Source organism: Gambusia affinis, linkage group LG03 (assembly GCF_019740435.1).
Source record: "Gambusia affinis linkage group LG03, SWU_Gaff_1.0, whole genome shotgun sequence".
NCBI classification, from domain to species: domain Eukaryota; kingdom Metazoa; phylum Chordata; class Actinopteri; order Cyprinodontiformes; family Poeciliidae; genus Gambusia; species Gambusia affinis.
In genome coordinates, this window is record NC_057870.1 from 3,770,797 (window position 1) to 3,798,736 (window position 27,940).

The 27,940-nt window shown below is 38.5% G+C and overlaps 1 protein-coding gene across 4 annotated transcripts in view; it reads right to left on the bottom strand.

The window, feature by feature from the left end:
* Positions 1-1,222: 1,222 nt before the first annotated feature.
* The window catches only part of ppp3cca (protein phosphatase 3, catalytic subunit, gamma isozyme, a), a 30,048-nt gene continuing 3,330 nt past the window's right edge, over positions 1,223-27,940 (bottom strand). For 2 of the 4 annotated variants that reach the window (XM_044110733.1, XM_044110734.1), the window contains exons 3-15: positions 23,179-23,376; positions 21,829-21,953; positions 17,837-17,948; positions 16,605-16,750; positions 16,387-16,526; positions 14,935-15,012; positions 13,404-13,498; positions 13,172-13,297; positions 12,685-12,762; positions 12,037-12,121; positions 8,981-9,078; positions 5,307-5,333; positions 1,223-2,691 (exon numbers count right to left, since the gene is read on the bottom strand). In XM_044110733.1, the coding sequence (XP_043966668.1) occupies positions 2,531-2,691; positions 5,307-5,333; positions 8,981-9,078; positions 12,037-12,121; positions 12,685-12,762; positions 13,172-13,297; positions 13,404-13,498; positions 14,935-15,012; positions 16,387-16,526; positions 16,605-16,750; positions 17,837-17,948; positions 21,829-21,953; positions 23,179-23,376 (1,469 nt within the window). In that variant the 3' untranslated portion in view covers positions 1,223-2,530. The remainder of the gene's footprint in view (positions 2,692-5,306; positions 5,334-8,980; positions 9,079-12,036; positions 12,122-12,684; positions 12,763-13,171; positions 13,298-13,403; positions 13,499-14,934; positions 15,013-16,386; positions 16,527-16,604; positions 16,751-17,836; positions 17,949-21,828; positions 21,954-23,178; positions 23,377-27,940) is intronic. The other 2 variants (XM_044110735.1, XM_044110736.1) reach the window with 2 other exon arrangements.

The window sequence follows — 27,940 nt, forward strand, 5'->3', positions numbered from 1 at the left end:
AGGAGTCCTACACACTTTATGTGTAGAAGAAGAAAAAATAAAAATACTTTTCTACATCCATTTCAGTTTTCTAGCTGAAATTAAAACATTCCCTGTGAATTTATGGCAAGTTTTTCAAAAATACTTTTTTTTTTTTTTTTATGAAACCTGCAAATACCAGAGACTAACTGACTGACAGACAGGTAGGAAGGAAGGACAGAAAAGAAGAAATTGAAGGGTTTAAAGAAGGAAGAAGGGATAGAATGAATGACAAAAGGCAGGAGGGTAGGAAGAACACAAGAATCGAAGAAAGGAAGGAAAGACAAAGAGAAAGAAAGCAAAAAAAAGGGACAAGGAAGAAAAGACACAAGCTCAGAATGGTGGAAGGTAACAAGGAGTAAAAAACAGGAAAAAATAGAGATAGAAGGGTGGAAGAAAAGAGCGTGAGAAACAAGGAAACAATGAAAAACATTGTTTCCTTGTTTCCAAGAACAAATGAATGACAAGACTGCAAGGAAGGAAGAGTTCAAGGATGAACAGAATGAGGGAGAGAAACAGGAAATAAAGGACGCAAAGACAAGGAAATGAAAAGGTAAGGACACAAAAAGGAAAGACAAAGAAGGGTCAAAGGTCTGAAATGAGGACACCAGAATGGATGGAGCAAAAGCTAGGTAGGAAACAAAAAGGACAGAAAGGGAAGAAAGAATGGAAGGAAACTAGGAACAAAGGACACCATGATGGACATCATTTACATTAAAATTACATTCAGATGACAGACTTTCAATACCGTATTCAAATTCTGTGGTCAGTTTCTGAAGCTTCGAGCCTTCTGATTGCCACAGACTCCATTTCTCCTAAAGAACCATCAGATGACTTCAACCCCCCACCCAACCTCCTTATGGCAGTCTTTAAGTATTTATGTTAGGAGCAGGTGTGATGTTAAGAGTAATATTCCTAATATTTTAAAACAATGTGGAGTTGTTGTACAAGGTTAAAGATTTGAAACATCTTTGACATCTAGCATTAGCATTAGTTCAGTTACTGCAGTGACTATGGAGTCTATCGTGTAGAATGTAGAGTCTTCTCACTACAGAGGTCGAAAGCCCAAACTGTGTACCATTCAGCCTTCCTGTTATCTGCTCCAAGTATTGCTCTCTCTCGCTCTCCTCCAGCCTGAATGAAGAACAGACTTGTCTCTAACTAAAACTGTCTCCTTTAAGACAGCTTCTGAAAACCTTGAGTGTTTTCACACCTGAGCAACCGAAGTCGCAACATTTGTTGCATTTTCATCGATTCGCTTTCACACTGCACCTTATCAAACCATCTAAACCTTTCAGTAAGCTTTTTACCACCTTGCCTGCGGTATTATTGCACCGAGAGCCTCTTAAACCACACAAAAATCTCTAAAGAACACACCGAGCGCAACTTCCTTCTTCACAAAATGTAAACAAAATAAAAGTGGTGTCAGATTGTAGCGGTTTTAGGATTTCTCTTTCGTCTTTGGCAAAAGACCACGAGCCTTTTCTCCGCCTCGCATGCTTGTTTTGGTTGTATTTTTCCAGAAAGCCCTGCATTTTACTTCCTACTTTTGGAACAGTCTTCTGTCCGCTTGATAGTCAGATATCAAGCGGACGAATGCAACTCCGGTGCATTCGAACCACGTCAGAGTTCACTCAATCCGAACCAAGGTCTGTAGGAGGACCAGAGTTCACTTTTCTGATCTACATATAAGTCCGTTTATGCGTCCACACCTCCCCAAATGAACTGGACTTTCTAAAAAGAAACAAGTTGGAGTTTGATTAAAGCAGACTAAAACTGTGCTGGTGTGAACTTAGTAACGACTTCCACTTTAAATAATAACATTACAACAACCTGGTGAGGATGGTGCATTCACTGATCGGATTAAAAATCTGAATTTTTGAATTTCTGACTTTATCAATAACTAGACAGAGAAAATCAAGTTGACCATCAATCAAGTGAATCACAAAAACAAAACACTGCTCAGTATGGACCAGAACCGGGAGTCCAAAGAGGCTGTTCAGGACGGTATTTGTACTTTTCCCTTATTAAAAACGCAGAACATTAATTAAAAAAGCTAACATGAAGTGGCTGAAACGCCTACATAACAAGAGCTCTGGAAATTTCTCCCTTTTTAAAAAAGCAAAAATAATTGTTTCACATGAATTCAGTGTCAGTTTACATTTACACCACTGTCTTCAACCATTATTCGCTGTTAAATTAATCTAATATATATATAAACTTCAATAAATAAGATCAGACTGCCCTGGCAGGCTCATCATTCAGTATGTCACGGTTTTTTTCTTCTTCTCCTTCTCTTTGTTCTTGGAAGTGTTTTCCCAGCACTATGGGCTCCATCAGATTTTATCCACTGAAGCAGCCGACTCTGTGCTCCACGTGAGCAAAAGGTGGACAGACAGTTTCAGCAGAGGAGACAGACTGACAGACAGAGACGCACACAGAGCTTGTTTTGGGAGTTGGGAGTGGGGCGTTATGGGGTTCTGTGAGGATACGGGAGGTTCTGCGCCTCCCTCTATCCGTCGGTGCCGTTCTTGCTGGGGGCGTTGGCGTTCACGGCCGTCCCGTCCGGCTGCTTGCCGTCTTTGCGTGGCGGCATCCTCTCGTTTATCCTGTCCAGGCCTCGGGCCTCTTCGAAGTTGCGAATCTTCCTCGTGGGAGAGAAACCTTGAATGGCTGGAGAACAGACAGGGGGGGAGAAAAAAATTAAAATGGAACGTGAAGAGAAGTTAGAAAGCCTTTAAGCGCGCCGTATCTTGTTTTGAGAGGCTCAACTAAAAGTGGATCTCAGGAAAACAAAGGACGAAACACGGCCTCTGCCTAGCACAGTACACAGGATCTGTGAACACAACACATGCACGGGTTGAAAAAAAAAAAAAAAAAGGACTACTAGAGTTCAAACACCAGTTGGGACAAACCACAACGACAAAACACTCCACGTATCGTAAACTTACGGTCGCGTCCCAAGACAGCCGAGGAAACCAGAGAACATGTGCAAATGGAAAGCAAACCAGAGAAGAAATCTTCAGACAAACTTTCCACATGTGAAGTTCTAAACTTAAGGAAACAAAAGCTCAACTAAGTCCTTCAAAATAGTCCTGATAATATCTGTGATGGCGACCTATTTGGTCTAAACTCATTCTTCAGAATAATATAATTCCAGTGTTAGCTGTCTTCCTTAATTTGAGTTAACTGGCAAGACTGCACCATACATAGTATTCTAGTTAACATTAATTAATATTACATAAATAAACACAACAGATTTATTCAAGAAATATGTTCCAATATTTTTCAATAATAGTCAGATAACATATAAAAGGTTTATTTCTATTGAAAATGTGGTGAAAGGTGAAAACAAAATATCACTGGACGAAACGCTAAATATATCAAAACACGTTTTTTGATGTAAAAGGAAACCCAATAAAATAACCGAGAGTTACAAAACAAATTAGGCAACAAAATGTTTTTGAGTACATGTCTCTGTTGATTTTAAGACTGGGGTCAAAACTGAACCCAAACACCATGGATAGGAATAGAAAGCTACATCTACAAGAAGGTTAACTCTGTGGTACGTGGCTAACCAGTTTGAAACGAGAAGCTGCATCTCCGTGCTGAAGGGTAGCGTTAGATTATGACCCCAGTGTGTTCTGATGCTACACAGAGCCATCCTAACAATGTGTGCAGCTGCCTCTGGTCTGTAATGTGAACCATCCCGAGCGGCAATTCCGTTGTGAATGGATTTGATCAAAGTGTTTCTCATGCACTGGCTCTCACTACGGAGCTAATGAGGCGGTCGGCGTAGCAACAGCCAAATGGTGTAACGGGATTAGTTTCTGAAAATATCCCAGGCGGGGATGTCCCTGATCTTATCTTAGCCCCGTCTAAGCAGGCTTTTCTCCGTGCGGGGAGCCAAACTTGACCAGAAAACATTATTCAAACACTAAGAAACTCCTCAGCAACAAGGGGCCAGGCAGGTCCCAAACTTCAATCTACAAACACGGACCCCTCAGTAACACAGATTGCTCTTTAGTCATGTGGAGGACCAGAAATTCCTTCAGTTCCAGGGTTTCCCTCAGAAAACTAGCAAAACCCGGTTGTACGGGCTTAGCTGGTCCACCAGTTGCCCCACTGTGTTTTTGTTTTAAAAAAATTTTAAGAATTAACAGAAAAAAACTGAAAATAAAACAACAAAGAAAATATAGCTGTGCACTAAATAAAACTAGCACTTCTGTAGCTTTTAATAATCTTTTTGTAAGTAGATAATTGTTTCATTATATATAAACCTAGCTTAGCCTGTCTTTGCCGTCACTGTTACTGGTGTATTAAAATAAACAAACAAACAATGCTTAGTCTGGTGGGGGTGTCAAGTGAAGCCTGGGGGCCCGCCAGGCTTATAATATACAGAGAGAAACCCTGAGCTCCGTTGGTGAAAATATTTAGAGATGCACCAATGGAGCCGAAAAAACCACAGATTTTAATTGGCTATCGTTCCACATGATTATATATTATAATTTGTGATTGTATTTGTATTGACAAAAATGCAGCAAAGCTTGAAAAGATTTAAATCTAGAAATAAGTCAACTATCAGCATGTACTGCAATGCATTTTGTTTGGATTAGAAAAATTAGACAATGATTAGGTGGATATAAAATGCTTCAACAGAGCAGTAGGAATGTACTTTCCAGCTACATAGGGCCATTTTATAGCAAAATCAAGTAACTATGTTCCTTTCAGCTGTTATAAAAAATGCTGTACATGTCAAACGTGACTTAAAATAAATTTGGCTTTGCAATTGGACACCTTAAAATTGGAGCTCTGTCACTTTAAGAAGCTCCTGCTCTTTCAGAGACTCCGCCTTCAGGAAGTCATTGCGACAACATTTCTCTGTTAAGCCGTTTACAAACGTTTTTCAGAGCACTTGGACTGAGAAACAGTCCCAACAAAATGTGACTTATTTTGTAGATATATAATTTGATGAAAATGTGATTAATTAATTACAGACTCAACAGAATTGTTTAATGCAGTCTCACTACTAGTTTTATCAAACCATATTGACATAGTTTTCAAATGCTGGAATCTACTAGTCTATTCACACCATGGTCTGGGTTATTTAACAGTGGAGGGGCTATAATCAGTAAAGTATTTCTTACAGCAATATGATAACTAGTAATTATATTACAAAAAAAGACACAAACAAGAAAGACAAGTCCACATTTTTGGGGTGTTTCTATCTTTAAAGGGTGAAAACCACAAACAAGACACAGACAAGGGATGCGAGTCCCATTGCATACCTTTTGCTTTAGCTGCTTCAATGGTAGCTTTGTTATTGGGAGTTTGGGAGGGAGGAGAAAAAAAGCGGAGTCATCAAAGGTGGCTAAAAACAACACATTCAACAGCAAAATCAAGTAACAAGCCTTTCTGAGACGAAGAGGAGGGACAAGATAGCGACGGGAGTCTTCTTCAAAACCTCTGAATAAAAAGGGTGGGAGATCAGAGTGAAGACAACTGGGACAGAGTTGGTGTTAAAGGGTCAGGAGGACTTTATGTGAGGAGAGCTGAGGGAGGGGATTTACCTCAGTCCTAATAGTCGGACTGGGAGGAGATGTGCCACAATGACCAAGCAGGGCGGCGCAGCGGGGCGCTCATACGTTAGCTCCTGTACAACAAATCTAATAATTTTCATGTTTTTCGGAAAAAAATTAAAATTGGAAAGAGACTGTGCAACCAGATGAAGCATGAAAGCTGTTCCCAAAACTACTGCAAGGCTGAGGTCTCACAGCAAGTTTTGATACTCAGTTCAGTTTTGTTTTTTTTGCATGGTCCTTCGTGAACCTAATAAAACTCCATCGCAATGAGACTTCTGTGCGAAAGGCTTATGACACCAGTAAAAAATGGACAATATTAAAGTTATTCTATCTAGAGCCGATAGTATCGTCACTAGATCATAACAAGATGAAGGAAACTAACAGAAAGAAAGCACAACTAATAGCAATAACATTTTGTTGACTGCAGCTTGAAGTCTGTCTGGACGTGCAGTCAGAGCCAAGAGTGGTGGGAGAGGGGCGGCTTGACTGACGCAGACATCTTCCATACATTCATAATTATAATTTTCCGTCATTTCACATGCATCACTTCTTCTGATGCAGAATTATGTCTTATGTCTATGATGTAAAAGCTGGATAAAATGTGACGTGGCCGTTCAGACTGCAGACGCTCATAGCTGGTGGCGTTTGCCTGCAGTCGGAACCTTCTTTATTCTAAAGTCTGCTTTTCTTTGGCTCACAATAAGCTGCGTTTCCATTAATCATAAAGTTGTGCAGATTGAAATTATGAAAATAAATGTGGTGAATGAAAAAACTGGAATTTAGAAAAAACATTTTTGATAAAAAGTTTTGCATCGGGTTGAGGTTTTAGGATTTCTGTTTTAATCCAAGTCGTATTTTGTATTTTGTAAAACTACGACAGAAACACTTTTTGACAAGACGAGTCACGTGATCACCAGCCGGATGTGTCTACCAAGAAGATAACAGGAAGTAGATGGAGGGTGATGGTTTGTCTTTGTTTTTTCTTTTTCAGACAATCTGCAGCTGGCTCCACCAGAGCTCTCACAGCATCACAGGTAATAAAAACTGTGTGTTATTCTACTGCGTAGAACCCATAACTCTTCTGTAAAACCCGGGCTACATTTTCCCCAAAACGTTGCATACGTAGCCGCTCCAAAGTAGGCGGGGCTTATTGCCCCAATGTCTGAATAAGACCCACTTCTCCTCTGATTGGCTGATAGATGATGAGCGATAGCATCATGGTTGAATAATGAATATATATCATCTAAGTGTTTACATCTGTTGCTGCCATGATTTCTAATGAGTTATCACATGAACAAGTTTAGAGAAATTGTGTTTTTTCGACATTAGAAGATCGACAAATACTTACGTACATTTGTAATGGTTAACGCTGCTAATGATTCCTTTAATTCAACTGTTCTTACTAAATGCACATTTTTAGCAGATTTAACATTTAACATGTATTTTTTATTTAAATATGGTATTAACTGTGGTCTGCAGGGTTGGAGATGGAAACAGGCTCCTTCGCTGAAGGAGAAAATCAGAGACGAGTAAAAGAAATTCTCCCTAGCATTTGACTTAAGTGCACTAAATGAGTATAAACTAAACATTTGAAACAAGAACCTGAGCATCAAGAGAAAACTGACAATAAATCGTGACGCTGAAGTGTCCTGGCTGATCTGAAAGCCATGGCGAGCCGAGCTGACACGGACCGTGGCATTCTGTAAAAGGTCACAACATGTGGTTTCTCCTTCGATCGCTGGGCAGCTTCTGTAAGCCTCCAACATGGCCGATCGTGGCTCCCAGCGTGTCCTCTGGCGGCCCGCGCCGGGCGCTGGCCTTTAGATCAAAGGGTCAGGAGCCACTTCCAGGTGACAGGCTGACCCGCCCACACACGCATAACTCCAAAAAAACCCTCCGCTGCATGGGGCTTGAAACAAAGTTTAGCCAGCCCTTCCTGTCATTGATCTAGAGTCGGTCAAAGAGGCGAGTGGGGGAAGGAAGCTGGCCTTCAACACACAGCATGTCAAAGTAAAACCCTTTATTTTGCTTTTAGCTTCTTTTGCAAACAGGTTGGTCTGGTGTAACTGAGAACCATACCTTTCCTGCCTTTAAGTCTAACTGGGATGGAAAACATTAAGGTGCATCAAAACGTTCTGAAGTCATTTTTAAGCAGGTCTAGAATTAATAACGTCAGAAAAGTTTGCCAAGTATTAACGCCTCTTTAGGTTTTTCCGCCTTCAATCATTTTACAACCACAAACCGGTGAAGAATACTTAAATGGCAGTTTGCTTCAAGTCTAGACTTTGACTGGACCATCCAAAAACGTGGATATACTTTCTGAACCCCCTGGTTGTTTGTTTAAATAATTCTCTCCTTGCTGGTCTACAGGTTCAGCTGGATGGCCATGTTTTCTGCCTCAGCCCCATTCGTTTTCCACCTCTAATTAGATCAGAGGTCTGCAACTCTAAAAAGCCATTTTTGCCTTCAGTCCAGCTAAATAAAACTTGCTTAGAGCCGCAAATGCTAAAAGTTCTCCATGAAGTCACTTTTCAATTCTGATAAATATTTACTATGTGTTATTTTTGAAAAGCCACAAGTCTAAAGTTGAGCTTAAATATGTTTAAAGTTGACAAGAAATTTGAAAATATCACTAGAAAATGATGCGTTATTGGAAGTCTTTAACAATATCTACGCACCAACTATGAAGTCTGAAAAAAGGCAAACATAAAAAACACTCAAATAAATAAACAAGGCACAAGTAAAGTCTGTTGGCTCGCCAGCCATATGATACATGCAAAAATTAGAATGCAATTTCCAATTCTTAATTATGCACTCAAATGTGTTTCTCTATCGCGAAAATACATGAAAGTATTTTAATACCTTTATGTATTAAAATACATGAAAGTTTGTGGTTGTACTGTGACAAAATGAGGAAGAGCAAAGTTCTTCTGCACTCAACAGTATAATGAACACTGATCCTTTCGGTAGGAATACTATTCACATTTTGGTATTTACACTTATTTACTAAGTGACACTGCGAGTCGCTGCCAAGAAATATTCTGCAACATCTAACAGCAAACGACACTTGCTATATTAGTACATATTACATAAACAGTATCACAGCTTGAGCCATGCTGGAAGTGGGCTTTGTTAAATCTGGACAAACGCAGGCTTTTCCATTTTCCCCTATCTTTTTGCTTACGAGGTTTAAAAAGTATTCACCCTCTTGGATGTTTAACTCTTTTTACTAATATCACAAATCAAACATAATCAATAAAATGTGTCTATTTGACAAAAAAAAACACAGTTAATGACCAAGCGTAAAACTTTTTACAGGTACTTGATATGAGATTTACCAATCTACCTTGAAGAGTACGTTTGAGTTAGAGTGAACTTACCGTGCTGTAAAGTCTGCTTCCCCCCTGACAGCACTCCCACTGGAAGAGTTCCAGTAGGGGTGAGGCCTTTCAGCGTTAGCACACTCTCACTCTCCTCCCTAAAACCAAGCAAACGGACACAAAACCACACAAAAACATCACTTTACAGCAAAGGAGGAAGAAAGACAGCAAAGACAGTCCTGAGGTCAAAAGGTTAATCATCAGAGGTTACTGACCCCCGCACCTCCTCGTAGAAAAGTCGAATTGCACTGAAACCAAAAATGCTAACGTGTGTCCAGGTGAACTTGTGAAGCTGAAGCAGTGTTTTCGAGGGCTGATTGCCAGTGTTTCACTTGTGTCGTCACAATGATTTTGATTCACATTTCTGCTCTTGCCTCAACCAATTTAAAAATATTACGCAGAAAATTTACGATTTGAATAAATTGTAAAAATTGACCAAAAGTAAAATTTGAGCAATCTTCTACCTGTGAGTTGGACCACTCTAACATATGGTCTATCAACAATTACTGCTGTTGTACATTTTTGGTTCACTTCTGCTAATGTGCTAAAGGTGGAGCTAACTTTTTTTAGTGCTGTAGCAATTTTGCTAACTTTGAAAACATTTAACCTTATCAACTTCCAATAAAACCATCAACTCAGCGCTGAATTAATTTTTCCAGATAAATCCTAAACCACACATTTACTTACTGTTCTGTAAGCTTTCAGTGTTGATTATTGACTGCTAAGACTGCAGTTCTGTTTTCTCTGATGAAGCTCTCTGTTTTTACCCGAATAACTTTACTTCAAATAAGAGACACAAAAACCAAAGGAACCAAAAAAAAGAAAAGAAAGTGAACACAGACTATATCTAAACATAAACACAAGATAGATGGAAATTAGGTTTTTGTTGCAGATGCTTGGAAGTAGGAATATATTTACAAAAAATAATAAAGAAGTATGATATATATATATATATATATATATATATATATATATATATATATATATATATATATATATATATATATACACTCCTGATCAAAATCTTAAGACCAGTCAAAAATTTGCAAGAATTTGCATTTTGCAACACTGAATCTTAAGAAGGTTCTAAGTAGAGCTTCACAATGTTAAAAGGACAAATCAGTGCAAGAGACAAGAACATTTGAGCAGGGAATTGTCTGAAAACTGCATTTACACTCAAACATGATTTTTTCAGCTGATCAAAAGTTTAAGACCATAGTCTTTAAAAGCCAAAAGCTGTGCAAACATCTGGATTCCATGTCATTTTCTGTGAAGTCTTTACACTGTCAAGACCTCCTGATGGCAAAAGCAAAAAAGCTCACTGACTTTGAACGTGGTAGGATTGTTGAGCTGCATAAGCAAGGCCTCTCACAACGTGCCATCGCTGTTGAGGTTGGACGCAGTAAGACAGTCATTTTGCATTTTTAAATGATCCTGAGGGTTATGGAACAAAAAGTCAAGTGGTAGACCCAAAAAATTTCACCAGCTCTGAGCCAGGATCCGATTGCCTGTCCGTCAAGACACGATCCTCTACCCTAGATTAAGGCCATTACTGGTGCTGACTGCAGCCCAATAACCATCAGACGGCATCTAGAGAAGGGCTTCAGAAACAAAAACGTCTTCAAAGGCCACGTCTTCTTCAACACCACAGAATTGCCCGTTTGGACTTTGCAAGGATGCACCAAACATGGGACATTGAAAGGTGGAAGAAAGTTGTCTTCTGATGAGAAAAATTTAACCTTGACCAACGTTACTGGCATGACAGGGAGATCCCACCTGAGATGTTTTCTACACGGCACAGTTGCCATCATGATTTGGGGTGCTTTTCCTTCAATGGAACAATGGAGCTTCAGGTTGTGCAGGGCGCCAAACAGCAGCTGGCTATGTGGAGATGTTGCAGCGGGCATCCTCATGACTGAGGGCCCTGCCTGTGTGGTAATGATTGTTTTCAACAGGACAATGCTGCAGTTCACATTGCCCGCCTGACAAAGGAGTTCTTCCAAGAGAATAACATCACTCTTTGGACCATCCTGCATGTTCCCGGATCTAAACCCAATTGAGAACATTTGGGGATGGATGGCAAGGAAGTTTACAAAATGGACATCAGTTCCAGACAATGGTGAAGCCAATCTTCAACACTTGCAACGTTCCACTAGCCTCCTGGAAACACTGGCATCGAGCATCCAAATGATTGTTTGAAGTCATCAACAAGAATGGTGGAGCTACTCATTACTGAGTCCTTTTTTTTGACATTTTGATTTCTGTTTTGGGGGGTTTTCGGGTTTTTTGGAGCTATGGTCTTAAACTTTTGATCAGCTGAAAAATCATGTTTGAGTGTAAATGCAGTTTCAGACAATTCCCTGCTCAAATGTTCTTGTCTCTTGCACTGATTTGTCCTTTTAACATTGTGAAGCTTCACTTAGAACCTTACAAGATCCAATAGTGCAAAATGCAAATTCTTGCAATTTTTGACTGGACATATATCTATATATATATATATATATATATATATATATATATATATATATATATATATATATATATATATATATATATATATATATATATATATTTTATATATATATTATATATATATATATATATATATATATATATATATATATATATATATATATATATATATATGTATATAAAAAAATCAACCTTGTGGAACCATGACTTAAAGGCCTGTTCCAATTACTTCCTGGTGTGCAATGACAAATATGGTCCCGTTGAGGGCAATATGCTGTTTTTATATATATATATATGTTTTTAACACATGTCCTGGCACATAATGGGCATCATCATGGTTGAACTTAGCACATTAGCACTAGCTTCTGCTAAATACCTCAGTGGTATAGCGCTTTAGCAATGGCGTGACAAATGTTCATGAATAGTGCTTCAAGGTTAGCGCAACTAACCTTTTAGGTAGCACTGTCCACCACTGTCTACAGTGTATTTTAAAGAAACCACAGCACTGATTATGATCCATATCTAGATGTAGCAGTGTAACATTTCAAACAAACAAAAGTAAAGCACTGATCAGAGAATCAGACCTGAGAACTGAGAAAACTCGTGCCATTTTTCCCACGGCACGAATCTTGTTCCGGATCACCTCCTTGCGCATCGCCGATGTGCCACCTGGAAACAGTTCAGACGGTGCAACGGTTATTTACTTCCCCCTCTAGAAATATTCTGCTTACATTTGTGAGATGAAAACATGGGATGAAGAGATGAGCGGTCTAAGAGCTGCAGAAGAGCTTTAAAAGATGTCAGGTAAGTCTTGTTTTTAATTTAATTACAAGAGACACTAAACAGTTTCTGTGGGGTTTTTTTAACCTCATCTAGTCCTGGTAGATGGTTATAATCAGGGAGGAATAGAATTCAGAATGGGACTCCTGAAAGAGTTTTCCAATAAAACCATCAACTCAGCGCTGACATTTCAAATTCAGCTTTAAAAAGGTCCAAACTGATTTGGCAATAATGACAGAATGACCATATCAGCAGAGCTATTAACAACTAAAAGTCTGACAGAATCCAAATAAGGGTCTAATAAGTTGCCTAAATGGCTTCTTTTGGGCAAATTTACTGAAGGTTAACAATTGAAATATTACCAGTTTGTTTCTATTCAGGCCAATAGGGAACAAGATGGCCAAATTCAGAGGAAATTTGTTCTGCTGAATGTCATTTTTTCATCAAGTTACCTTCATACAGGTCGTCTCCTTCTGACATGAGCTCATCATCGGAGCAAATGTTTAATACATTCACCAGCATCTCGGTCACTGCGTGAGAGAAAAGGCAAATTCAGATTTAAATTTAAATTTTTCAACTATAAAATGATTTTTTGCTATCAACGACTGAAGGGGTAACGCTGGAATATTTTGCAACAACTTTCAGGCAAAACAGAAAATTAATGTCGACATCCAGAAAGTAATAAAAGTCATAAAAACTGAAATGACTGTTTCAATATAAAAACTTTTTTTTTTTAAATGTAGTTTTTCACATTTACATGCATTTCTGTGTGTCGTGCTGTGGAATCACTAAAGCTGGGTCAGCGAAAACAAACATATATTGTTTTAACTTTTACTTCAACAAATGTAAACAAAAAAATTCAAAAAAGTTCTCTTCATGTGTTTATTAAAAAGAAAAAATATATTTTGTTGAAATTTGCCTCCTCGTTTACAAACTCACCTTTCTCTCCAACAAAAGGCAAACTCCATGTGAAGACATCCATGAAGTTGGGCAACCAGTAGGGGTGGGGGGAGCAGTTGAACTGTCGAATGTTCATCACATTGTTCTCATATTTTAATACAGCAGCTGAGATGAACATAAAATACAGCGGGAGTCAATGCAATGACTAGAATTGAAAAAAAAAAAACAATAAACACAACAGGAAAAAAGACAACAAAAAAAAATTTGAAACCTTTGTTGTTGTAGACGTCTAAATAATTTGGAGCTGAAAAGATTGTGATTAATGACGGGAAGCCCGTGGTCTGGCTTTTTCTGTACATCCTGTATCTGTTGGGGGGAAAAACAAGAAACTCAGATCATCCGTTTGCCAAGCCAGAACATTTCACATACTGCTGTAATCTTTTCACATGAAACACAAACAACTCAATGTTTCAATAGGATTTTATGTGGTAAGATAACAAATAAAGGTAGTGCATTTTTTTCTGTTTTATTGTAAAGCTTAGAGAGAAAGAAATAAAACAGCTTCTTTTTTAAAAAAAAAAAGACAAACGTCTTAAGATATTTATCAAAAACGGTGACTTCTCTTTTTTTTTTTAAAGGTCACATAACATTCGTGGCTCTAAACATTCAGGTGCTGGTGTGATGGAAATGGATTGTAAAGGCTGCAGATCTCTGCTGTAGAGTCTAAAACTGGGCTGTTTATGTTGATTAAGTCTCCTATACACAAATCTCCTCCCACCACAAGAGTAGAGCCCAGCATGTGATCAACAGCAGTGAAATCAGACCAAACAGGCATCAGTGTCAGACTGTTCCAAACAGGTTATGAAGTAAAAGCCACAGATTGGTAATCTAAACTGTGTGAAAATTGATTTTTCATGAACCGCAAACATACAAACTTTAGGAGAAAGGCAAATGGTGTGGAGAGGCTCCTTCAATCCAGTTAAAACTCGCTATTTAACACCGTCTAATCAGCACAACTATAGTAGCTATTGCTGCAGTTTAAACTTAAACTCGGTGAAAAATCAATAATCCTCAATTGTGATTTCTTTATTCTGTATCTTTATTAAAGAATTCATACAAATTTATTACTACGCTTGTCAGCGCAATACATTTTGCTGGACGAATTATCCCAGACGTTGTTACTGTAATGAACAATAATGTTGTTTTGAGATTATTTTTAAATTACGACAATTGTACAATAATACAAAAACACATTCTCAGATATAAACTTTGAATTCTGATGAACATTTATCACCGGAATTGGACAGCATTTTAAATATACAAAATAATAGAAATAAATCCAAATAAAACTAGACTATTTCTGTAGAAATTTAAAGTGGCCTACCGAAGCATGTGTGCTGGCTTTAACAATGCTAAGGTGAACTAAAATGTAGTCAATAACATGTGGAGTATCATTAGTATACTGACTAACATGGACTTACTCCATTTAGTATGCAGACAGTAGGGTGTAACCTAAAATTAGCCAAAATGCCAAGGTTAAAAAACAGCATATTCTACAGATCTTTCTTTTCATTTTTAATTAAAATGAATTAATAAAATGCCTGATATTGTCACACTTTTAAATTTTTGACTTGCAAACAAGCCTGAAGACCTGCTAATTTTTCTTTCATCTTACAATTAATGCAGCACTGTGCACTGCTCTACAACATATAATCCCTTGTAACCCTCTGAAGCTCGAGGTTGACTCGTGACTAAAGGTGAAACGGTGTGAGCGCTTTTCAAAGGCACAGCATAGTACTCACCCTGCATCCTGCGCTTCATGGGCTCTTATTACTGAGAGCAAGTTATTATTTACCAAAAAGTCACAAACTGCTGCGTAGCTGCAAAGGAAGAAAAAAAGAAAGAAAGAGGACAACAATGTTATAACATAAAAAAAAAAAGGTCAAAGCTTTTCACAAATTTGAAAGCATTGCAGGAAATAACATAAGACCGCTTGAGACCAATTACCTGACTGACTCTTTATAGCTGCTAGCTGGAAAACATTTCCGTATCTCTTGATTATTATATTATAAAAAGAACATAAACTGTTACTTTAGAGCTTCCGAGAAAACATAAACACATTTTATTAACTAATTTTTTTTTGTTCAAATTAGTGATTTATATCTCTGAAAGGGGCTGGTTATGTTTTCACCAAGAAAATGCCACATCTCCAGTCTGTGGCCGACTGATACTGACCCATTTTCACTAAATATACTGAACAAAGTGCATCTGTTGACCTATTTCTGAAGCCCTGCTGAATGTGCATACTTCCTCTGGAACCAACCTTCATAATAGGGGTGTGCAAAAAAAAAAAAAGAAAATCATTCACATAAGAATTGTACGGAGCTCCCAGAGGGACATTGAAGGAAAAAATGGATTGTAGTGCACACTAGATACCTTCTCTTGCTGGAGAATGTTTTTTTTTTCTTCAATGCCCCATAGAATCACAATTCTCACTTATTAATATCCCAAAATTGATTTTAAAACATAAAGAGATGAAACAAATTTGCCGTTTGTTGGCCTCCATTTTGTAACTATGTGGGAGCTTCTGATGTCGCCACACAGACGGTAGTGGAACGTACGCATTGCACTGAAAGCACCATAATAAACAGGAAACTACAAAAAATAATTTAAAAAAAGGCAAACATTTTGATTCATGTTATTTTTTACAGAATCTCCATGTGGAAGGCTCGTAAAATGAACATTAAGCACTTCAAGAACACAGCAAATACTACAGCTGAGTTGAGGTACGCCGTATTCTCAGTGGTGGGATGTAACGAAATAAGTACTTAGTTACTGTATTTTACTGTATGTTACTGAGTATGCAGGGAGTCCTTCTACCCAAGCGTGGATTAATATTTAAAACTTAATAAATTGAACAAAACATCTTAATGTCTGAATTTGTCAGTCTGCCTTGCAAAGCAGACATGGGTAGATCATGAGGAAACTTCACACTGCGATACATTAACCCAAAGATCTTTGTGATGATCGTTTTGAATCGAAAATCGATTTTGAATCAAATCATGAGACAACAAAAGATTTGTTTCTTTTAGATCAGTAAACCAGACTTCACAAAGCACCTTTTGAAAGTTCATCAGAAAATGTATCTATTACAACTTACACTTGGTCTTTTACTAGGTTTTATTTCTTAGGAAAAAGGGGTTGTTTATTTCACAAAAAAAGCTGTTTGTTGTGCAGGGAAAGAACCAAAATACCTGAAAAAGTACGAGCAGCCTCGGACAGAGTTGTGATTGAAATGTTCGGCTGTCTTTTCACTGCCATAGTCCTCACCGGGGTCAGCCCAGATCAGGTCACACATCGGCCCAAACGCCGGCGGCTCTTTAAATCTATCTAACTATTGAAGACACACACGGATAGATTTGATATATTGGTGGGCCTTAGACTGAACAACGAAGGATGCTACACCACTGACCTTTCTTATGTCGTCTAAGCAGTTGATTTCTGGCGAGAGTCCCCCGTGAACACACAGGAACTGCTGGTTGAGCAGGGCAGCGAGTGGCAGGCAGTCGAAGGCGTCCATGCAGGCGTCATATACCCGCTCAGAGTATTTGATTTTACCTGCCAATAAAAACACGACGACAAATCACAGATTACCGATTAGGTCAGGAGGAAGTCGGCCTTTTAGGAAGCAACAGTGCCGCAGCAATGTGATGTAGACGATTAATACTGGCGGTGAAAAAAACCTGAGTTTGGAAGTCTCACTTAGTAACTGATTGTACAACTTTAGGTGACTTTAGGACTGACCACAGCTTTAAATAGAGCTACTTTATCATTTAAATAAATTCTTCTTAAATGCAAGTGAAGTACTTGCCTGGCCCTGTCGCAGTGAGCAATAAATCAATCACAAGGTTTGTACCGGTCATGGAAAATCTGGAAAGTCACGGGATTTCATTTTTTTATTTTCAAGTCATGAAATTTAATTTCTCTGGCGTGCATACAGCAACACATCAGAGCTGGCTACGTATTCATGTCTATGGTGCAAACTAGCTGCTTCGTCCTGCGTGTCAGATGTTTGTAGCGTTTCTCAAAATGGCGGCTTTTCAAATGCTACTAAAGAGGAGCGTCTCTTTAACCACTGGTGTCCAAATTAAAATTTTGCACTCAGTTTAATTTATCATGCAATTAATTGCTTATTGTGACAGACTTACACAAAAGCTTTAAGTACACGCAGACAAAACACACACATTCACACACGCCCACAGAGCTGCTGCAGATTGAACTCAGTAGGTGTGCAGCTCTTTGAAAAACATCAGTGTCATGCTTCACTGCTTTTCGTTCTCCAGCTACATGAAAAGGAAAGTTGTCTATTCCGTTGGGACGCTCACGCTGATAATCTGTCAACACTTCAAAAATGTTTATTTATTTAGTCTTTATTTAACCAGGTGTGTTGCTTCAGAACAAATTCTCAGCTTCAACAACGACCCGTTCAGACGAAAATAAAAACGTCATACAGCAGAAAACAGAATTCAAACAGGCTAGTCCTAGTTAAAGCTTGTTAGCCAATAGGTCACCGGGCGCCACATCTCTTTGCCCGGACTGTCTGAAATCAGACTGACTAGCTAACTATCAAGTGGTACGAAGTCTGTAAGAGCATGTCAGGGCTAGACTGCCTAGCCCTGACATGGAGGAAAGTGGTGCACTTACATTCCTGTTTGAAGGTGAAGTACTCTGTGAGGTGCCGGCACTCGTGGTTTCCACGCAGGAGGAAGAGCGTAGTGGGGTGGTTGATCTTAAGCGACCAGAGGTAGAGAACACACTGCAGAGAGACGACAGTAGAGAGACGTGTTGGGAAAATGGAACAGGGGACTTTTGGGCAGCAGGTTCAAAGTTATGGTCTGTAGGCTAAATATTCAAGACATAGTTCTCTATTTGCCAAGCACCAGTGGTGAACAAAAATAAGTTGTACAATTTCTGCCACCAATATCTGCGATTCCACTAACCACAGAGCTGCGGAAATTGAAAATAAATTTGTTCAATGGAAACAATTTTGAAAAAGCTTACGTTTTTTGATTAAAAAAAAAAAAATTGCGCTAGGATGAGGTGGTTTTTCAGTCATACCACAACAGATGTGTTTCGCAAAACTGCATAGAAAACACTTTTTTCGCATCACACAAGTCACGTGATCTACAGCCGGATGTTAGTACTGGCAGAAACGACAAAGAAGGCGACGATAATGGTTTGTTCTGGTTTGGTTTTCTTTGGACCAATGTGTCTGAAAAGCTGGATCCACCAGAACACACAAAAGTAGTGTCATTCCAATGTGTTGTAATTATGAAATCCCCAAAATGCCACATATGTAGTTGCTATCAAGTATAAGGAGTGTGTCGCTCCAATTCCAAAGACTTCAACGTCTCCTCTGATTGGCTGATAGGATGATGAACAAGGAATTGTGAACTTATCTCATGTAACTGTTCACGTCCGTCAATGCCATGATTTGTAATGACTTATCGTGTGAAGAAGATTATTCACATGTGATTTTAATTTAATTTCTTATTTAATGGAAACACTGCAATTGCAAAATTGTTATTTTACAAAATGGCGAGAAAGAAATGTGGACATTGGTAATGGAAATGTAGCTACTGCCCTTAATATTTTGCCACTAGGACAACATTTTGTCCTCTACTATAACATTTCACAAGGTTGAGCACAGAAATTGGTTTTTGACCATTCAACCTTGGCCAACCAGAGTCCTGGGTTCCCGCTTATCTTTGCTTGTCTTCAGTTCAGCCCACGGGTTTTCTACAGGAATTAGGTCTGAGGACATAGAAGACGGTTTATTTTGAAAATCACCCAGTACTTCAAAAAGTTCCTGGAGCTTGTGGTAAGATACACAAGCCTACAGTCGTCATTTTAACAAAAGTAAAGTATAAATAAATCTATTCAATTTATTTTAAAAGGGTGACTGTTACTACCATAATTGTATGTTGTTCATAGAAATACACAATTCTTTTATCTGTAATCAAGTTAATTGCAGGGACTTAATTAATTCATCTCAAATAATCATATTTTAATCAAGAACTGCATACAAAAGTAAGCAACACTTTCCATTCCAAAACCATTTTTGCTGCTACATTATAGAACAAACATACATGAGCTCATCAACAAAGATATTTATTGTTTTGAATCTGTTTATTTCAGATATTCAAGCTTCAGATTGGTGCAAAGTGCTGTTATACAAACACAGCTTTTAAGTGTCACTGTGACTTCCTTGAAAAAAATCTATCTTTAGAAATGCCATTGGCATTGGGGACATCTGTACGGCTGCTACATATTTAACATTGAGATTCTATTTTAGTCTTGAATAACTCCTTTTAGCACAACTCGAACACAACAACAGTCTTTTCCAGTGTACCATCCGATCGTTTTTTGAAAGAAAAATCAACCCAATGTACCAAGAGAAGCAGCTTTATTATCCGTCGCTGTTTTTGGTGGATGTTGCTTGTGTGTCAGATTTACAGATGTAGCAGAAATGTGCGACTAGAAGGTTTCCGGCAGAAACCTTTGTACTAATTCTATAAAATAAAAAAAAATTAAAAAGTAGTGCGTTAAAAGCGACATAATTAGTTACTCGAAATTATCGCGTTAAAAATCCCATCCCTATCTTTATCAAATGGATTTTTTTTCCCACATAAGGTTGAGTTTTTTCTTAATTTTTCATGAGTTGCTTAAAAGGTGAATTTATCTTAAGCCTTCTTCAACTAGAGTGTGAGAACTGATTCTGTGTTGTAATACATAAAACCTATTTATCACGGAAGAAACCTAAATATAATAAAGTCCTGGCAGTCACTACAAAAATAACAAACGTAAATTACAAGCAGTTCGAACTACCAACAATTGGAGGCAGGTCTGACCATACGAGCAATGATTGGTTGATCTGTCAACAACTCATTTCATATTAGAAGCAATAATATGTTTCCTCTCAACACACAGGAGGTCCCAATTTAAAAAAAAAAAAGAAAGAAAGAAAGAGCAGAGCAACATTCACAATCCAAATGAGGCACCTTTCTACTCCGAGCTCAGACAAGGCGCTGTTCAATAGCTGCCACTTGTCACTCTCAGCCCACTCCTTTAACATGCACACCAACCAGAGCCTGCTATTAAAGTAGCTGGAACAAGATGCCAAGGAGCCAGCAGGTGTGTACTCATGTAACTGACAATGTCCATAAAAAGGAGAGAGGGGCCTGGGAGGGTGCTGGGTACAAGTAGCTTTTCTTTTCATGTCTGTCATAAAGAAGAGAATCAGGAGGGGAAGTTTCTGGAAACGTGTTAAGGGTGCTGTGGGCGTGGAGGTATGTCCTTTAATGTGAGATTCTCTGTGTGTGATGCACATCAGCGTTATGTGCAGAGGCAGAGCTTAAAGCAACAGACAAATCCTCAGAGGTTAAAGGGGAATTTCTTCAGTTAAGATAAGAAGAAAACGGAAAAAACCAAAGCTCTAACATGCTCTGAATGTGAGACTTTTGGAAAACTGCTGGCCTTCAGCGACAATGCAATGCTCGACGAGGCAAAACCGACTCCTTGTTACCAAGGTAACTGGGTCCTGTAATGCTTCCCACTATATCCATCTTATTAGTGTTCATGTGATGGTGAAGAATACAGCCTTACAGTAAGGATAACTTCCCTCCCTTCCTCCATGTGGAGACCTCTCTCTTCTCCCTCAGCAGATATCAATGTTACTGCAATGAGTCCCTAATTAGAAGTCAGCTGACCTCGTCTGATGGCAGCATTATGCTGCTATATGTAGACCCAAGCAACTCTGATCATAATGCCATGGCAACAAGCTTGACAGTGGGCAACTGATGACCTTATCATTGGTAAATGTGACCATTTCCATTTTCATTCCCATTTCTAAAATGTTTCAGGCAGTCCTTGTTGCTAGCTTTGGAAAAACAAAGTTGTTTTAAACAGCAAAAACTAAATTTACAGAAAAATTAGAGACACTACCTAATTTGAATTTCAATACCAATATCTCCTTTAACATAATGCATAGAGTCTATTCATGTAAAAAGCAGGGTGTAAGCGATTAATCGGTTAATTGTGATTAATCATGATTAATTGATTATTGAAATGATCATCAACTAATTTATTAATCCGTTTATTGTTAACTGGACAGTACAGACTCAAAAAAGTCCATTTGCTGAAGAGCTGTAATTCTGTCAACATTGTCCACAAATATATAAATATAGCATCTATATATATATATATTTATTTTTTTTTTAAAGCACCTTTGTGTGTAAATGCCATCTAGAGAAATCTCAGCAAGTGGCAGTTTTAGCTTCACCTGGTTCAAATTATGGAATAAAATCTCTTACTAAGCACATTTTGTATCCAATTTTCATTTATTCAAGTAATGAACAGATCAGCCCTACAATGTACTGATGTGAGATTGACTAAGAATCCATTTAAATTTCATGTCATTTGGCAGACAAAAACTTCTTTGAGCTGATTGATAAATAATATTAACGCACACAACAGTAACCTTGAAGGTTCAGAAAAACCTATGGAACTTATTGATGATGAGCTGATTGATAAATAATATTAACGCACACAACAGTAACCTTGAAGGTTCAGAAAAACCTATGGAACTTATTGATGTTCTTTGACCCCTGATGAATTGTAATATGATTCTAGCTTACCTCGATACTGAAGTAACCTCGATCCACATAGTCGCCAAGGAACAGGTACCGCGTGCTACTGGGAGAGCCTCCAACTTCAAACAACTTCATAAGGTCAAAGAACTGTCCGTGGACATCGCCGCACACTGGAAAGACAGAGCAAGCCTTCAGAACTGCGCTTTTTCTTTTTAGCATGTGAAGCAATCTGAGTTGTTGTCTGAGGGCCAAGGAGAAGCCCAACAGATTATCTTTCACAAGTGAAGCATTACAACTTCCACCATAATGATTCACCTGGCAGGTATATTTTTAAAAACTTAAAAAAAATAATAACAATGTCCTTTAAAAATATGCATTATGTTGCTTTTTATATATGCGAAACTCAATTTTTTTTAAATCTGCCTACTTTTTTTTTATAGATGTAAACACATTTATTCAACACGATATGGTGTGACATGTAGGTTTTTATCAATATATTACTTAAAAATGGTCTCAACGTAACAATATTATCGTTTATCGCAATAACTTCTGGAACAATTTACCGTCCAGTAAAAGTTTTTATTGTAACAGGTCTACTGCTAAACGAGCTTCACTAATAATTATGGATTTTATACACACAATTTCAGAAGCTATAAGGGAAGTACCTTTTTGTGTTTTCTTCAATTTCATAATGAGACAACAAATATTCACCGACATGATCTCAAAAGCAGAACCAAGTCTGCATTTAACTCTTTTATTAAACTTATTTAAATAGAGTGAATAAAGACAGTGACCCAAATCCTGTTGTTGTTACTGAGAATCGATAAAATAAAAATCAGTCGACTCCTCCCTCCCCATCAAAGGAAAGGGAAACTTTCTTTTCATTTGGCAAACTCTTAAAACCCTCTCTTTGTTTTAAATCTATGACAATTTGCAGCTTCCTTCAAAATATTTCATATGTAGTGTATTGCTGGTCATATAAGTAAAAATATCACAAAATTTTGGGGAAAATTAAAAAAGACAAATTAGATTTTTTTTTTTTTTTGGTGCCTTAAAAGCATTTGGGTCACATTGCCAAAAGTTTCAACTGCAGGTCAACCCATGTGTATATGCCAGAAGGGCCTAGTCAAAGTTCAGGACCAATTCTAGGGGAGGTTTGTGGCTGTGACTCTTTTCATCCATGCAAAACTGACAGAGACGTACCTCTAAAAATCTCATTACATGCCACACTTTTCAGATTTATATTGTTTATATTGTGCGTATATCAATTTCACGCAGTCCTTCCTTCCGTATATAAAATTCAAGAGAAAAACTTCAGAAGGTGTGAATACTTTTACGGCTTTGTGTAAAGTTTACATCAACCACATGCAGGCTCTGCTCACTGCGCCGCCGTACCCGTTATGGGCGCCTCGACCTCCAGCATGCACTTCTCCTGGCGCAGGATGTTGGCCCCGTCGTTGATGATCTTCAGGGCCACGTCCTCCTCCACTCGGCCCTCTTTCACCAGGTGATTGCGGAGCAGCTCGGCGTTGGGCTTTCCGTCTCCAAACAGTTCTTTCGTTGTTAGCTTATGCTGTGGAGGGTACGGCACAGCTGGAGGACAAACACAGAAAACGCGTGAACATGTACTAGGAGACTCTAAAACAATCCGCAAATGTACAGAGAAATAATGAATTAAGATCAACATGTGAAAAGCTTAGATCTTTCTCCTGGATTGAGTATCAGTATCACTGATTTCATGATTCATTTTGGATTAATTAATCAGTAATTGATGATTGTTAAAATAGTTCTATTCTACTTTTGGGCTGTATTAACTGTAGGGCTGCAACTAACAATTATTTTAGTAATAGATTATTCTATTAATCAATAGGTGATTAAGAAAAAGGCCCTTGCCACGAGGCAAAATTAGTTGAGAATTATTTTAATAATCGATTCATCACGATTAATCCGATTGTTTCAGCCCTAATTAACGCTACAAAATTCCAGCTAATCATAGATCGTAGTCTGAACTTGATTAAGTTCAAAACTTGAACAAACAATCCAATCCATCAAATTTGTAAAAAACATACAAAACAAAAATAAAACATGCACATTTCCATCATAACCGTCCAGAAGTGGAGAGGCAAACATCTTCATGTTCAGGCCAGGTGAGGGATGTGAAAAGCACACACGCACACACACACACACACACACACACACATTGACCTCCTCCCTCTGTAAGGTAAGCTGCTCTGCACCACCTACACAATCCTTTTACTGCCATCACAAAGGTCAGCGCCTTCGAAGCTCAGGCCCGAGTGTTTCATGATCAAAAAGCTGTTAAGTGCACAAATAAAACTGAACAGCCTGACGGAGAAAATTCCAGCTTTGGGATGGCGGTGCATTTACAGCGTGACCACATCTACCACAGCTCCCACAAAAACAGCAGCTCTCTGCTGCAGAGAGCCACTCGGTGCCTTCTGAAAAGAGCTTGTCGCCAATTAGAAGGACATCGATTATCTAATGCTCTCCCTCACATGGCAGCAAGATAGAGTAACAAATGCTAAGTGTGTCGTTGTTAGAAGAGCCCAACTCCTGGTTATAAAATAATAACCACTCTGTGCTTCAACAATGACAGCAGCTTTGTCTGTAGATTACTGTGGACTCGCCCAAACGAATCAGAGAGAGAGAGAGAGAGACAGTGTCAGAGAGGGATCCAGGCTCTCTCACTCCCACCACCAGAAACAGTTAGAAGGGATTATAGTGAGAGGCTAATAACAAACCAGGCAGCAAATGCATTATGCCACCGCCTCATGGCCTGAAGTGTGGATGTGGCACCGCCTTTAAAGCAGAGATGCAGTGATCAGAAATCCTAGAACTACAACAGCTTTCAAAAATCTTTCATTTCTCTCATTCCTGCCGAGCGCTCATCAAAACCTTGTTGCAAGCAAGGGCGATGTCACACTGTGTGCATAACGAATCTATTTAGAAACAAGCAAAAAAAATAATGATGCGTTTGATGTCTTAATGTGGAGGAGGGTTGGATTTTTCCTTCATTGACACATCGCAGCAGTTAAACTTATTTCAGTACGTATTTTAGCACAGGAAGCGAAAATCATTTTAAAAAGTTACATTTATATGTAGGATTCAAATTTTAACTACATTCTCCCCAGGTAATTATAATATGTAATAATACATATATGTTTGATTCAACAACAAATTATTGTCCCAGTAACTGATGCTGTAAACAATAATATTGTTGTTTTAAGACAATTTCTGAGTTGTATATTGATAACAGCATAAAAAAGCAAGTTTGCCCTCTCACGGAATAATACACTTTAATTTTGTACAGAACACTTTGCACTGGAACTGGCAGAAATTTAAATATCCAAAATAAAACAACCAAAATCAGACATTTAAAAAAATGAAAAGTAAAATGGATTGTAATGCCTCTATAAACAAACTTGTCACTAAAAACCATGAATGAGAAAAATTTGAATGATCAAGGATATTTTAAATTGTCATGTAATTAATTGATTAGTTGCTTAATGCCACAGGCTTAGATATTTCCAATTTAATTGAAACAATGCCGTTTCAACTGTACCAAGAGTATCATTTAGAACCTGCTCTAGCAGGACAGTTTAAAAATCCAAAGTATGGAGCAGATAGGAGGAGAGTGTACTCATGTTTTAAATGATAAATATTATTTCATTCCCTACTATTTACAGAATAGTAGGTGGCGGGGCCATCTAAGATCCCAAACCTGTGCAGAGCTGTCACTGTCTGTGTGTGTAACGGGCCACTTACCCTAACCTAACTCTAAGATTCTGAAAAGTCTGCCAACATTTCCAAACCCAGCGAGTTCCATGACACAGATTTATAAAGTTCAAAGGGATAAAACAGAGCGACGGTCCAGTGAAATTTTCATTCTTCCTGGGAACTGTTAAACTCAGAACCGGGCTAATTGGCCCCGATTCAACAGAGCCTGAAAATTTCACCATGTTGTGATAGTATGAGACAGATCATCTGTGGACAGATCCATTTCCTCCATCTCCTCTCTGTGCTGCTATTGCCATCTGAAGAAATGCAGCGTTCCCAACCAAAAGCAACCAATCGGAGCCAGGAAGAGGCTTTTGTGCTAAATTAGCATATTTGGCTAAAATGTAGCTAAATATTAGCCAACTCACCATTCCAGAAAAACTGTTTATCTGCCGTCATTGGTGGCTATGCTAACTTTGGTTATTTCTCAGCTAGCATTATGTGCAACAAAAGTGCTTCTTAGTTCAGTTCACCTAGAATATGCAGACGGCTATATTCTTATTCTGGTCTTTTTGTGGAAATTGTTTAAGGGTAGGATGCCTCAACTGTTTTTTTTTTATTATTTTATTTCACACATTGGACTGTCAACATTAACACGTTAGCGCACGTGATTAACCTGAACATTTTAAGGCGTTAATATTACATAACACAGATTAATGAACCACCTATTTTGACATCAGAGCCTCTCTCCCGCGGGGTGTTATCTAGTTCACAGCAACACATTAGATACGGGGAGCTACGGAAAGCGACATACTTTTTCTGCGACAGCAGACAGCAACGAGAGTTGAACAGTTTCAACTTTCTTCTCTTGGGTCTTTAGTCAATGTTGTGCACATCTAGTTTACTAGCACACAATTTCACGTGCACAAATTACACCGGTCTTCCCCGGCTGGATGAGGACAATATAGTGCCGCTTCAGCACAGGAAATTAATATAGGAGGAACATTTCTAAACCAACGTTTAAAACAAACTGAGTTGCTATAAACCTTCCTGAATATAAAAACTTGTAAAACTAAGAATCTTCAGACATGGTTGTTTTGAGACAACAAAGCATTTTTGACACATATTTCAATATCAGCCAGCGCAGATGAGGACTTCTCATGTGATGAAAGCTGTGCCAGAGAGGCCATGAACAAGAACTGGGAGGAGAGAAAGACACTAAGAATGTTATCACATCCTCACAGGGCAAATCAAAGTGCAACCTGAAAGCAGCAGTAATGATTTTTTAGTGTGGGTGTTTGTCCATAATAATAGGGTGTATACTTGGCTTGATTCAAAGTCTCTACTGTTTTCATAGTAAACAAAGTACATGACACATTGTCTTTACAGCTGATCTAATAGAGTCCAGGCACTAAACACAGGATTGGAGGCGGTGTTTGACAGAAAGTGAAGGATTACCGGTAACTGATGTTAGCTCGGCCACAGACAGCAGCAGCAGCATGGACTGGGCTTGACTCGCCCGGAGCTGAGGACAAGCTGTCATGTGTTGACCGGTGAGGTATAAATAAACAGTAAGTGCTCCCAGACCTACAAGGCACGGCCACGAAGAGAGCTGTAAGCTGAGGTACAAGCCTTAAGAACAGATTAGGTAAAGCCTCTATTAGCGAGGGCTTCCAGATCCAGGGCTGTTTACTTAAAAGCCTCGGCGAACATAAGGGGAAAGGACCTGAGCGCACACAAAGCAGGACCTGGAAGGACATGAAGAAAGAATGGGGGAACGCATCAGGACAGAAAAAAAAAAAGAAAAACTCAGGCAGACACACACACAACTAAAAGTCAGAAGCAGTCGCTGGAAGTCATTACGCTCACTGGACTGTAATAATGGGTCTCAATGGCGAAGAACTGAAAACTTAGTCCAACTAAGCAGACGTGGCCTTCCTCCTGTCCAATAGTAACATCCATCCATCCATCCATTTCCTAACACATTTACCCCAGTGGGGTTGCCATGGGAGCTGGCGTCTATCTCCAGCGGTCGACGGGCAAGACGGGGTCACCATGAACAGGTCGCCAGTCCATCACAGGGCATCTACTACTAATAATAATAATAAATAATAATGATATAAAAAATTCTGGGTTTTTTGCATGCAGGATCAAGACTTGAAGACATACCTGCAAAAGTATTAAGAAAAGTTTACATGATGGCCAAATAAACCTTTGTGTGATAGTTCACAACAAAGTAGTGAAGGGAAACGAGAAAAAAAATCCAATTTCTCGATATGATAAACGATTTAACATATGGTTTATCATTTATTGTAAAAATTTCTAGTCATAATAAGAATTTTGATATATTGTGACAGTAAATTTCAGTTATTTAAGGTAAACTAAAACAAAACCGACAGTATGATCGAAAATCTGTGGA